General features: G+C 32.7%; 1 protein-coding gene across 1 annotated transcript in view; it reads left to right on the top strand.

Moving 5' to 3' along the window:
- The first annotated feature begins 7,241 nt into the window (after positions 1 to 7,241).
- Positions 7,242 to 15,221, top strand: part of LOC128998399 (transcriptional activator cubitus interruptus) — an 85,286-nt gene continuing 77,306 nt past the window's right edge. The window contains exon 1 of the mRNA XM_054424512.1: positions 7,242 to 7,643. Within this exon, the coding sequence (XP_054280487.1) occupies positions 7,444 to 7,643 (200 nt within the window). The 5' untranslated portion in view covers positions 7,242 to 7,443. The remainder of the gene's footprint in view (positions 7,644 to 15,221) is intronic.

The raw sequence follows: 15,221 nt of genomic DNA, 5'->3' as shown, positions 1-15,221 counted from the left end.
TTGGTAACACTACTGTAACACTAGCTGTTCTTTTAAGCTAGGAACTTTGTTAACTAAATGGATATATGCTTATACATTTGTTTAATAAATTTGTAGCTTTGTGGTCTGAATTGAACTGTGCATATGCATTTTTGTAGTACACTTTTGTGTTTTAATTGCAAAAAATATTGTCATCAACTATCATGCAAGATTTTAATTCGTTGCAGCTCTGGGGTTGGGATTGTTTAATTATCTAAGATATTCAAATTGTTTTCAATAGTAAATATCTATCATTTAATTTTGTTAAATTGTTTATTATTTAATTGAAGATTATAAATAGTATTTATTGTTTGAAGAAAGGTTTTAGTTTTAAAACTTGAGCATTGGATTAGTCAATAAATGTTAAATCCCCAGGTGATTTTAGAAACAATTGATTTCTTTTTATTTAATATGTATTCCGATTATTTAACCATCCTCAATTTTTCTATTGCTGTAAATATGAACATTTGATTTGATATTGTCTTAAAGTAAGATAAATATTTTAATGCAAAATAGGTATTAAAGAAACACAAAAATAAGAATTAAGAAACATTGAAATAAAAAAACCCCCAAACAGTTTCTAGGACACCACAATGATAATTTATAGGATGATAGAAATACATAAATTTGTTTAAGTAAAGCGAACGAAATAAACCACTAAAAATAAAAATATTGCTTAAAAATGTGCAGAACCATATTTAAACGTAAATTATATTAAAACACAATATAGCTCACACAATTAATCACTAACAAAAACTGCAACTTGTGAGTTTTTTATGTAATCATGTAATTTATAACAGATTTTATATGTACAGTAATTCTACTAAGTATATGTGTCACTATTTCGTCAGCCAATATGTTATGGGATATTGTTATGAGGATAACCCTAGGGAGTTGTGAAGGGATGGCTCATCAAAAAAATGGCTGAGTGATTCATTGATTTGACAGGCCATTTGAACTGCTCTAGGCCTGCCTATAATCTGCTTCTATAGCCCATGCTTTTACTTCATCGTGTTCTTTATCAACACGAATCTGTACATACAGGGTTTTTCCAAATTGTCTGGACATATTTTGTGGACTTGTTCCTTGGACTAAGAGAAACGTAAAATGAATATTTTACAATAAGAATGGGTCTAAATGCCTTGTGATTTTTAAGAATTATTTTAAATCTTGAGCAATTTTCAAGATAGAACTTCCAAAATTGGTATAAATGTGTATATTAGTAGGCTTACAAAGTTTCGTTTCAATATCTCAAGCCATTTCAATATGGCAACCATTTAAAACCTTTGATGCCAAATTTAACGAAAAACATAAATATTAAGAAAATTGTTATTTAGATAAACAAGATAGAGAATTTAAATACAAATGAAATGAGATCTTGTTTGTTAAAGTCAGATGACAAACAACCGATTTATCAATTTTTTCTGCAATTAATAGGACTACCAAGGGTTTGTATTCATTGACCATATTGTTCTGTAAAATAACAAACAATAAACCGCCTGATAGTCCTATTCAATTGGGTAACCAAATGTAGGCAAACAAACAGGCCGACAAACAGGAATCTAGGCATTTTAGACACATACTTATATGGAATTTTGTTTGTCTTAGCCCAAGGAACAAGTCCACAAAATATGTCCAGACAATTTGGAAACACCCTGTATAGAGGAGTATTCTTTTTGGACTAGTTTACTAACTAGGGATGTAAACTTTTCAATAGATTAACCATTATGGCACTATGGTTTATAACGATATACCAAATTATGGTTCAGAAAAGTTTTTCGTATTACCCTAAAAAAAACTGGGAACATTTTTCAGCTAGTTAGAATTTAGAAAAGGTGGTTGGAAAAATTAAATTCCAGTACAAATAAACGGTTAAAATACTTCAAACAATGGAAAATGTCTCCTTGAATGAACAAATAAATTCTCCTGAACTAATCCAACACTAATTTTCCAATCAAGTCACTGAGAGTTTCAAAGGGAGCCAAATAATTCTTCATTTCGTGCTAAGCCTTTTTTCGTACATCGTTCATCTACTTCGAGCTCAGAGATTAGCGAAGGTAGACAAAGTTTGTTGAATTCCTACTGAAATAACTTAATCGAAGGGTCCTTTATGATGAACTTTGGTAATAAAATGTTTACTTGCACCAACTGTAAAGTAACTAAATGCTAAAAAATTTTTAGCATACTCCATAAAATTTTTTGAATAAACAGTTTTTTAGCGTGATAAAATATGAGTACAAAGTCTATCCATACTACTCCTAAAGGATTATATCATAGATAAAAGGAGTAGACATGTGTCTATACTCCTTTTATCTATGATTAGATTTAAGGAGTTTTTGCTGCAATTATACGTTCACCAACCAAAGCTACAAAATATCCACCATACTTTAAATACTCTTAAATATGTTGTGACGTTAAGGATATATAAATGCAAAGTTGCCCCAATTCAAGTGGAGTTAACGGCGTCACCACCATTTACCTACCTCACGCCCTTATACAGATAATGACTTGGTCAATATGTAATTTAAACACCGGCCTCAACGATTAAGGCTGCGCAATAAACATTAGCAAGTCAAAATCCTATCACTACCTCCATTTTGGAGGGAAAATGATCATGTTTGCCTCCAAATTTGTAAAACCACATCGTAAGTTTGTAAATGGTAAAGATAATCAAAGCAAAATTGAGAAGGTTTTTTAGTGTTTGAGGAAAGTAGTTTTGACTATACGGCTCAAGTACTCTTTCAGTAACATATCACTCAAAACTAATCAGTGTAAAGTTGCCAGGTTTGGGGAGTAAATTTGAATGCTAAAAAGTTTTAGTTCAATCCTAGTCCCTGAGGTCCCGGGTTCAAATCCCGCCAATCACCAATGGATTTTATCTAAGTGATAATTCCACAACCCATTCGTCTAGCCTGAAGTAATGTGAAAAACAATCCCAGGCTAGTGCCTAGCGTCTTAGGACAAAAAGGTTCAAACCTAGGAATGGCTTATTACAATTAGTTCCATTAAGTTTTTCGTATAGTCTAGCTTTGTTTATCAAATAAACGAAGAGACTTTAATTATTTAAAAAAATGGTTATTTTAAAACTGCCGGGACAAACTTTGTTGGTTTATAATTAATGGTATGTGTTAGTTTACCAACACTAACGTACTCGAAGTTTTACTAAACCAAAATAAACCTTTGTAAGGACTCATTAAAATTGCACTAATCTCTATATTTCATATCTATTTGTTGAACTTAACAACTCCCAACAATTTGAGTTGATAATTTCTGGTATTCGCATGGGTTTTCTGGGCTTAGACAAACTTCAAAATATATTTACACATAATAAATTGGTCGCAAGTTTATATTCAACCAATAACTTATTAGCATTTAACCAAAACTTGGTGTATATACATTATTATTTCTTACCGTGCACATAGACGTATCCGAATAATATCAGATTAAATCATTTACAAATTGATAAGAGAAAGAGTTTCTAAAAACGACGTTGACAAAACTTTGACAAACGCACACTATACGTTGAATCTTGACTAATAATAACACCACATAATAAAAGAGACCGAAATGTTTCAAATACGCAAAATCGCACGCAAAAATTTGGAACCTGAATCTTAGTTACGGGAGCACAAAATTCCCCGGGGTGCGTAGCTACTGAAGAATTCTGCTGAGTCAGTTTTCAAAATGGGGCTTGTTTTTATCCCCTTGCTCTAATTAAAATCACGGGTTGCCACATTTCTTCATCTAAAGTTCGTAGACATTATAACGATCCCTTACTTAAACTGTTTTTGTTCTCCTAGATAATGGTTCTGGACGTACCAAGGAAAAAATCGGGGGTGGAATTCGGTTTAAGTGTTTTGGGTTTGGTCATAGACACACTACCCCTGAGATGGCAGTTTGTGAATGGATGTTATAAAAAATACAATTCTTTTTTATGTTTGGTGAATTTGATCTTTCCCATGGTGGTTGAAATTTAATTTAAATTTGGTTGAAACTTTATTTTGTGAAATATCTTGGATGAGTGTGCTAAACAAAACGGGAAACACAATTATTTGGATTTTTGTAAATTTTGAGATTTTGAACGAGACAGCAAATAAAAATTTCATCCAAAGAAATAATAAGAGTTAACCCTTAAAATATTGATTTTAGCTTCTTTCCCACTTTTTAAGATCTTCAAGATTTGTAACGTCGTCTTATGACAATTAAGCTGAACTCCCGTTTTATACTGTAGGCCTACTGGCGAAAATTTTTTTCTCGTTTAAAGTAAATTTTATAGAAACACTTGTTGATATTTTTGATAAATTCATTATTCACACTTATTCTTGGGTATTTAAAGGGATTTTATTTATAAAGGGATTTAAAGCTTAAGGCAAGATCTTATTCCAGGACACAAAATTATGGTCAATGACAATGAGACATATAGTTAGGTTTGCTGCCATGAGAAACATACAATTATGTTTTTGGTGTAAGCGGACAATGTAACATTTGGAACTATTTGCACTTTGCTACCAAATTGAACGACAAAAATAATTATTGATTGTTTCAAGGTTGGGCAAGAGAGCCCAAAATTAAGTTCTCGTTTACATATTAACTTCGCTTCAACGTTTGGTCAAAGATGTTAAAGGAATTGAGGCATGAACAGAATCAGGAACAGAATCATGTTTATAAATGTTAAAATTCTAAAATAAAATGTTTAGGGTACTATGATCAGATTGGGTGGTTTCGTGAACTTACTTAAATCGATTTTAAATACTTTCACTTCAACCTCTCTTTAAAGTTCTATAGGCCTACATATATATACATATTCCGACTACAGTTTCTGTTCTTTACTCCCTCGTTCGTTACACTCTTCAATCCCAGCATCTCATTGCGCGGTTCTGGTTCCACCATTTAGTACTTATTTTTACTTTATGTTGTTTGTTTGCCCTGATAAGTTAAACCGGTCGACGGAGGCTTTCGAATAATTTAAATATTTACGGTGGGTTCGGTCGAGGCGTTACCATTAGTGGGGTGGAACAGTAATAGTGTGCGATGACAGAGTCACTCACAAGGCATAAACACTTCTCCGGGCTCGTCGTGGCGCTAATCTCAGAAATCGTGTATAAACTAGGTAAGAAATAACACTAGATCACCTTTATTGCTTAGGCATAGTAATGTATCTAAGAAAATGACCTTCATGTGTCACTTTGCGTGCGTAGAGTAATATTTTTTCCTACCGCTGCTTGGAAATGATAAACAGTACGCAAAATAGCTCATTTACGCTATAGTGCGGGAATAGACCCAGTTCGCTAAATCAACTGATTTCACTACGTTTCTACACCAACCACAGCCGTGGATCCGGTACGTTAACGACCGGTAAGCAAATTAATAACATAAACCTAAATACCCCCACCACAGCAAACCTACAGACTAAGCAAATTTCAACTGATTACATTTCTACTAAAATATTTCCATAAATAAGACAAATTTATTCCAAATTTAAATAACATTAGATTTAATTAATGGCTAGGTTTGCTGTTACGGGGAAGGTAAAAAGTGTTTTTTGACCTTAAATAAAAAGTATAAGATGAAATAAATAAATTTGTTAAATTTGTTTAATATATATCCATAAACAAGTAAACTACAACAGTTTTCATTTTCTCCATAAGAATAACATAGGAATTTTTAATTGCACTATTTTTTGCATTTTCTCCATGACCGTTAGGCATTAAACAGCGGTTCAATATACTAAATTATTTCTTTTTTAAGCTCTACAAAACGGTTTAAAATGAAATTGCAATAATTTTTTAGGGTAAAAAATGGGAAAACCCAACATGTGTCACTTTTTCATTTTAATATCACTATTAAATGTATGTACATCATAAAATTCATTTCTTACGGGATTCTGAATCTATTACATACGTAGACGTATTATAAACTGTATATACACAAATTAAAATATACAAATCATCATTATGGAGTAAAAAGCAACGGTCAAAGATAGTTCTTTTTTCAAATTCCTTTAGATAGTACCTTCCTTTTCCTTTTTTAGATAATACTGTGGTATCGTCCTGTGATAAGAAAACATTGTATCGTATTGATGACTATAGATAATACCTTCTACTGAGGTAGCGTTCTGTGATAAGAAAACATTATAATCGTATTGATGAATAGAGATAATGCCTCCTACTGAGGTAGCGTTCTGAGATAAGAAAACATTTTATCGTATTGTTGAATAGAGATAATGCCTCCTTCTGTGGTAGCGTCCTGTGATAAGAAAACAGTATATTGTATCGTATTGTTGAATAGAGATAATTCCTCTTACTGTGATATCGTCCTGTGATAAGAAAACATTGTATCGTATTGTTGAATATAGATAATGCCCCCTACTTTGGTGGCGTGCTGAGATAAGAAGACATTGTATCGTATTTTATTTTAGGAAAAATACCTTCTACTGAGGTAGTGTTGTGTAATAAAAGTACATTGTATCGTATTGTTGATATTTGGATAGGTACCACTTTTGATTGTGGCAATGCTGTATAATAATACTGTAGTGTTTTATTGTTAATTGTAGAAGAGGAATTTAGAACATTTGTTAAAGACTATCTTGTTGTTCTTGTTGTTTGTGTGTGTTGTGGCCATTTACTATAATAGATTTTGTTATTTACTTTACTGTTGTTTATGAAAGAGAATATCTTTTAATTTGGCTGAGAGTGTTGTGCTTGAGACCTAACTTAAGCATAAGATTAAATTACGATCCTTGGGAATATTCGATTTTACCATCTTTGGAACTGTGGTAAAACATTATTCGTATGTAAATATTTACTTGTTTTAATCATTGTTCAAAATTCGAAAAGAGCCTAGGTCCAACGCATTATTTTTCGGTTACATTAACTTTGTCCAAAAAAACGTCACCCGCGGTTAATGGGGTCGTCGTAAAATCGGATAAAATTAAGCAGCGGAGAGGCGCGGAGTGGACGGCCGGGTAGAAAATGTCTTTATCCTCGAGTCCGTACAGAAATGCATAACAAGCCATAATGAGTGAGCGAGAGGTCCATCTGGGGGGGGGGGGGAGGGACAGAGAGAGCTGGCAAAGGGAATGCGGGGAGAGAGAATGAGAGAGACAGAGAGACAGAGAGAGTGCCACGTGACGTGGGAGGGGATGGAGGGGAGGGGAGGGTCGCTCAATTAGGGGGCTCAGAGTGAGTCGTTCGCATCGCTGTCACAGTACAGTTGAGTGTAGCGACTGGCGAGTAGTGATCGTGTACCGTGTACCGTGTACAGTGTACAGTGACTGTGACTGAAGACTGACTACAGTGCGCGAGGCAGTAGTGAGTGCGACTGACGACATGGTGACACCCAGTGCGATCCCCAGTTCCGGTGACATTCAGAGAGTAGTGAGCAATTTCTTGTTTTCTTGAATATTCTCGCGAGTGAGCCCTCGATATGCCGGAGAAAGAAGTGTTCAACATGGCACCTCCGCCGACGGGGCTGCCGTTCCAGTTTCCATCGGCCTTTGCCGCCTTCCACGCTCCCCTGCCCGTGGACCAGCGGACCCACGAGGGCCGGTACCTCTGGGATCCGACCTCCGGGAGGGTGCTTCACCCAGGAGCTCCGGCGACCGCCTTCCACCACCCAGCGCACGGGTAAGTCAGCATGCTTCACAACAACAACAACAACCTCTTACATTTCCACAGGATCGGATCGGAGTCATGCCAAAAGTGCGTCACCTTTTATAAAATGTATAGCAAAAGGTGTTGTGCTCGTACAGAACCCCCGCGCGTTCGCCGGTTTCCGTGTTTTGGAGGTGATCAACCACCCTGGCTTGTGGAGAAAGATTCGTGTAAGGTCTGAGGTTATTTTCGATGTAATCTTCATCCGTGACAGGTGCGTATCACCTGCTTGATCGAAAACGTGGACTTATTCGTGTTTAACCTAATGTACTGTTTGCAAATCATATATACATTAACTTTTTAATCCATAACGCGTATTTTTGTACATCTATTTATTTTTATCGACGTTTCCCAAGCATCAAACTAAACATACAACACCTCGACAATTCCATGTGGACGAAGGGCTAATGAAAACTAATCTTTCAAAGGAACTTGTAGGTCAAAAGCTAACCTTTTAGACACAATATAGTTCCAGTAACCACTTTCAAAATTTAATACCAATGCCAAGTAAATATTTTAATCATTTTCTGATAAATATACAGTCCGTGGATACATGTAACTGCCTGCGGACTATTTTGCGCTTTGCGCGTCAACACAGTTCAACGCATTTTTAGGCATTTGATATTCCTGTAATTGTTTTTACACTGGCCCTTCGCTTTCACTAAATATTTAGGCTAATCAGGCAGAAAGTCGTGGTATTGTTGTGAGCAGTGGGACCTCGGGGTTTTGAGCTGGTCGAAAACAAAATGTTCTCTCTTGGTCGAGTCTTTTGTCCATCTTCCCTCGTTCTCGGGCATATCGGGTGTTTCGTGGAGTCTTCTTGTCTTAACAAACCCCTCGTGGTAGCAAACCTTCAAACCAAAGTAGTCTCCGTTCTGATTTTCTCCAAATCTAACCACAGAGTACAATTTACGCTAAGATGGGCAGCCAATTTGAATAATATTTACCTAATGAGTTCTTACCTAGGTTTGCTGCAGCGTCGGGTTCTTGAACACTTTTTGTTGCATATAAAAGACTCGATTTGAGTAAATAAATTAAAAGGATGCGGAATAAACAATTAAACTCGTAAACAATCGACGGCAGTTAATTTATTCTCCATAAGCTTAACATCGGGAACGTTCTGCAACCAGCACTTTTAATACAGTATCAACTTCAGTTTGATGCTATTAAAATACAAAACATAATTAACAAGGTCATATCAACAAGGTCCAAGCATGACAAACGATGACTTATTCTAATGTAGAATTGCGCCGAAAACAGCATGTTGTCTGTGCTTGCCGCATTATATTTTGCTTACAAATAATTGTAAGTGGAATTAAATTGAATTTGTTTAAAAAGTCACAGCTCTCTATTTACCTGAAATAAACAGTGGTAGCCTATCCAAAATGTATCTTGTTTGACTTATATATTTACTCTTATATATTTGGATTAGTTCCTACATGATTAAATACGTAAAGAATAAAGTAGGACTATGAGTATAACAATTTAGATGTTAAGTTTTCGTGATGTTTATGTGTACTAATACAGTATTCGTTATATACCGTCGCTATGGTACATCCTAGCGTAGTTCCAGTAAAATCACTTGCAGATAATATTTGGACGTATATCTTTTAAAGATATCATATCTATAAGAGAAAAATAATTTGTAATAACTCCCTGGTTGTGATAATAAATATTTGGTTCTCAGTCCATAGTCTAATCTTGTTTCCATTTCAAATATGCAAAGGTAAAGGGTCATCGCGAAACAATGTTCAGGGTATTTCTATCAAAACAAAACATTTTGGTCATGTGGGATTATGGTGACCTTACTATTGCAATTGGCTTCTAGGAAGGGGTGTGGGGTCTTATAGCATACTTAGGGATGTTTCTTTTCCTTGTATATTGTTTTGGGGTTTTTACGCCCTAACTGGAGGTATTATAGGATGTCTGATATAAAATGGATTCGGTTATATTGACAATAGCCTTTCACGGAGTTTTACGTAATTTAACTCATAATTAACTCAGAATTACGATTGTCCGATTGTATTATACCACCTTTATTTATTAATTATGTTTTAAACTGTCAACGGATATAAATGAAGTTATGTTACCATTTTACATTTTAATTATATATTTCATTCGATATTTAAATTACTTTACGCGCAATGTTATATCTATTGATTGGCTTATTTTAATAAATATTTCAAACTAATTATTAGTCCACCAATATTACGAGATTTTTTCCAATGGTCGCACAACGCATTATTAAGCTTTTTTTTATTTCAAGTTATAGTATATTTAAGTGTTATAGTTTTTTTATCCATTAATTTTTGATGGTTGTTTTATTCGTCTACGTGTATTCAAATATAATTGGTATCATCGTTTGATTAACATATTTTTTGTTTCTTCAATTATCTAAATTAATTCGTTTATTCTTACACGACTAGCACATTTGTATTGTCATGCGGATACAAAGACATTTTAACGATAGTATTTTTTTACATAAAATGGGTATTTGCTTACCTGCTAAACGTGTGACGGTTTATACAATATTATATTATTTTAAAACCTAGTCATTGACACAACTATTTTACTACTGTTGGATGCCAACCCATGATCTTATGTAAATTGATGTATAGCAGTTGAGAAATAAATAAGTAAATATTCTTTGCCATAACAACATACAAAACATACTCCCTTATGAATCAGCTGATGTACATGTTTATGTAGGATTGTTTATACACTTTAGCGGTTGGGTGATATCTCATCTTTATAGCTAACAAATATTTCAACCAATGAGATGTTCAGTTGTTGTCCAGTATCATGTCCAAGAAATAAGCTCATCGCTAAAACAAGATAGAAACGCATAAGTTTTAGTCCACATGAGCGCGGTCAAGTCAACGATCACATAAGACCAAAGCTTCAAAATTCATAAATACACTTACAGTACCTATCTAAAGTTGGTTTTATAGGCCTAGTTAATATTTTAGAAAATATTATCCTAATGGCAGTGGATCCTACCAGTACCTTATTTAATTTTGGGTGTTTGTTATAGTATGGTAGTACAGTAATAGTAACAATATACAGGGTGGAACGAAGTTAGTGTTTAAAACATTTTATTTGTTAAACTAATAAGTATTGCTGACAGTATTACAGCAATTTAGGTTGTCATACCACAGGTAATGTCTGAAAAATTATGGGTTTTAATACTTGTAGTTGCTTATATGAAGGGGCTATAAGTGCACTAAAAAATTTTTATTGTTATCTCAAATTTATTGTCATTTTCAGAACCCTAATTAAATATCCAATGGTAGTAAAACGAATTCATTCAGATAAGGCATCTTTATAAGCCCTAACTCGGCAATGAAAGATTGAATTTGTGTGTTTTTTTTATGATTCAAAACTTTTTACTTAATTTTGTCTACACTAACTTCGTTCCACCCTGTATGGTTGCTGCATAATATTCCAGAAATATTTAAGCTTCATTAAAATGTTTGGTACAACAACAACTACTTATTTTACAAAGAAACTCCTTATTAATTGTATTAAATGTGTCTATTGACGTTTTATAATGAGTTTTTTTTTCAATATAAATGTGTAAATATAATTCCTTTTTTGTAGCATAAACGCCTGTCCTGATAAAAATATATTATTTAATACAAATGTATATGCAGTGATATAATCAATAATTGTTGAGGAATTGCCAATATATAGGTACCGGAACGTGAGTTATTCCAAGTTTTGTGTACAAATTCAATTGCGATTTGACTCTACCTATCAATAATTTACAGAAGTTTTTTTTTATCCAAGAATCGACAAACAATTAGTGACATGTATTTATACTTAAACTTAAGGGGCTTATACTAAAAACTAAGCCGCAATAAATACGTATACATGATATTTTAAATTAAGTATATTCATCTGTATCACTTTATTATTTTTAGTATTTATAATTCAACGACGTTAATCACACCATTTAGCGTGCAATACAGCTGACCTAACCCTTCTACAGGTTACGACCCTCCCAATGGTGTTTTGAAGAAACGTTTAACTGCTATTTAACCTGTCAATGGTTAAAAGGGGTAAAATGCTGCTTTTATTTTCAAAATTTCAAAGCCCGTGCAAGAACACCTCCCGCCGCGATTCTAAGTATAGACGCCCCACAAGGGTTATAGGGTTTGTACGGTTTCTGCTGAGATCAGCGGTGACTTGTATTTGAAATTGATCGTATTGTGCATTGGATGCAGTATAAGTGTGTGAAATAGTCCGAAAATTATATTTATTAGGTTTAATCGCACAATACAATTACATATTTTGTGCTAGCACACATATGATAAGCCTCGTAAGCATTGCTTGCCTATGCACTTTTAAATTTATCTTATATTTTTTCGCCTGGTACTGTAGTAAGAATATACTGTTTTGTACAAAAATAACTGTATAGAAAAATAAGTTAAAAAGGTTGTGTTAATTTCTACACCGTCCCTGTAACAGTAAAACTGCATTTAAAGGTGCAAGGAACTTCTTTTTGGTATTTACAAATTTATTAACTATTATTATTGAATGGTCAGTCCTGACATAATTCTATGCTGCACTACGAGTAATTACTATTTTTGTAATGTCCACAACACTTAAAGCACTCCAGATTTTTAAATAATTTAACTCTTTAATACAAATAATATTTACTTAAGAATTTTGTCGAGACTAGAGAAATTATGTAGAAGGACAAAGTTCAAGCTTTTCAATTCCAAAATTGTTGTCATAATGAATATCAAGGGTTAGATAATTTCGAGTAGGTATAAATATTATGAATGCGTATAATATCTAGGGAGATACTATTCAAATGACACTGAAATAGTTAACATTTCCAAATCGTTGAAACATACCATGTTTACACGTAGTATTATGAACCGTCTCGTTTCTTTAATTTAAAGTCATTTTAGCTCTATGCACAAGATGTTTTGATAACTAATATTTTTCCATCAAAACTGTGAAAGTCCGTCCACGATTTATGAATACAATAATATATAAAATATTGTTGGAATTTGTCTTAAATGTCACTAATATAAATATCATGTTATGAAATTGCCAAACCGCCTTTAGCTATATTACTTTTAAATAAATGTGTTTATATTTGTTGTTAAAACCACAGTATTTATCTTAATAGTTTTGATGTATTTTATAACAATCCCCCCTAAACACCATACATTCATATTTCAAATGAATTGTAGGCCAACAGTTTAATTGTTTAAGTTGTAAATAAATTTTTTTATTTTTTCTGTGACGTTTTTCAGTATTGTTGCATAACTAACTTGCTTGGTTATTAAACCACTACTTATTACGAATTTACAAGTTTTGTTTGTATATTTGGGGAATTCCAATATCAAGATTAGAACGACCGTAGAACGATTCAACATCAAACGTTTGATTTTTGGCACTAGACTCGGACGACGTGTGTTTGAAGCTGAAAATAAACTTGGTTGTAAAGGGTTAAAATTCGAAATTTAACAGCAAATTATCTAATTTGAAAAGCATAAGCTAGTTAACAGGCATTCTGAAGTTTCGTTTAATTAATGCCTTAACAGAATGTTATGAGAAATATGCTTGATACTAATCCAAGTACTTGATTTGTTAATTAGTTGAACACATATTCTGTAAATATTGTAAATAGCTTATACGTATTGTAATAACATTATATTAGTTATTTACGATATTTATGGCAACTAAATATGTCGCTGTTTATATATTGCGGGCATTAATTTTTGTTAATTTATTATTTGTTGTCGTTTTTATGTCATTAAGTTTTTAACCGCTACATACGTTTTAATTAAACAATCACAAGGGAATGAGCGGTAAAATATAAACAAGGACGGATATATTTAATTTGTACTATTCATTATTAAAAAACTTTGCATTTTTAACTTGCAAATGTTTAGCTTTCAAAAACTATTATTGCGACTCACAACCGATTTTAATTTGTACGATTTTACTAAGAAATGTAGTGAATTTCTGTTAATAACGTTTCTGTTCACAATTCTCACATCCTGAAATTTCCTATTTTTTATTCTATCAAAAGGTTCTTGAATAGGTGCATGTTGTGCTAAACTTTAATGTATTTTTGTTTACGAAATCAAGAGCTTGAAGGTTATTTGCTATCTATTGTTAAATATATTTATATGACATTGCACTAAGTTGCGCATTTAATTGGGGTAGTCATCATAATGTCCGATGAATATTATATAGACGGGTTTCCAACAAAATATCTGAATACAATTCAAAATGCCACACTTGTTAAAACAAACGAAACACAAGGCATAAAAATATTTTAAATGTAAATTATAAGTTAATCTATTAAACTCCGTCTCATTAGAAATCAGTATACAGCCCGTGTAAACAGTACTTAGATGCTATAGGTATTTAAAAAAAAAATTTCAGGAATGTAAATAGTGAATCTAATCTATCATTTGTAAAAAGAAAGGTTGCTGGCATATAAACTAGCTCTAAACATATTTATGTCAATAAACCATGGGTAGCCTATAAAAAAAAATATATTCATGAGTTGATTTGCAGTTTGATGCGATTTTACACGGTTTTCTTAAACTGGAAATATTCCTGTAATTTCAAAGATAAGATATTGAACCTGATTTTATTTTTCTATTGGAATATTTTAAATCTCAGGGCATTTAGGAAGAAACCTCTAGAATATTTAATTAATAATGAATATTTTAAAAGCTAATAATTGTGTTCGTTGGAAAATACAAATGTTTTAGTTATGAATAATATTTACAAACCTCAGTTATGATTTGTTTAACATCCTTAACAACGCGTTCGCATGTAAACTTTCTCTTCAACTATTCAACTTACGCAATGTAGAAGTAAATATAGTTTACATGTAGCTTTATCGAGCAATGTTATGATATTGCTCCCGTAAAATGTCATTCAAGCTTAACAATATTAAAATTAGAATTGGTTTATGGTTCCTGAATTTTAACTCGTGCTTAGTTTTTTTTTTTTTTTTTTTTATTTCCCTATAGGGAAGTAGCTATTACCGTAGGTCTCATGGTAAGACTTAAGCCCGGGACCGATTTACTTTTTCATTTTAATGTCCCCAGAGGCCAAAAACACCATTCGTTCAAATTTTTATATATGTATATATATGTATATATATATATATATATTTATATATATATATATATATGTGTGTCCGTGAACACGATAACTTGAGTAATTTTTATCCGATTTTGATAAAATTTGGTTTGAAGGTGTAAAGCAGGATAAACTTGAATGAGTTCGCGATCCAGCATGATCGGACCATGGGAACAGGGTTTTATGGGGTAAAAATTGGTTTTTCTCACTTCTTACCCTCAAAACACAAAATTTCCCAATTTTTCTCTAAACCTTCTTAAAGAGCTTAAAAAAACAAACAATTCAGTATATCAAAGTGTTTTTGTACGGTTAATGATTATGGAGAAAACTAAAAAAATGGTAAATTTAAAATTCCCATGTTATTCTTATGGAGAATATTGTAAAATGTTGTAGTTTGCTTGTTTATGGATATATTTTGATCAAACTTGG

This window comes from Macrosteles quadrilineatus, unplaced genomic scaffold (genome assembly GCF_028750875.1).
Source record: "Macrosteles quadrilineatus isolate MER2022 unplaced genomic scaffold, UCM_ALF_1.0 Scaffold_7__1_contigs__length_78375512, whole genome shotgun sequence".
Classification (NCBI taxonomy): Eukaryota; Metazoa; Arthropoda; class Insecta; order Hemiptera; family Cicadellidae; genus Macrosteles; species Macrosteles quadrilineatus.
Note: the sequence above shows the minus strand (reverse complement) of the source record. Positions and strands in the feature narration are given on the sequence as shown.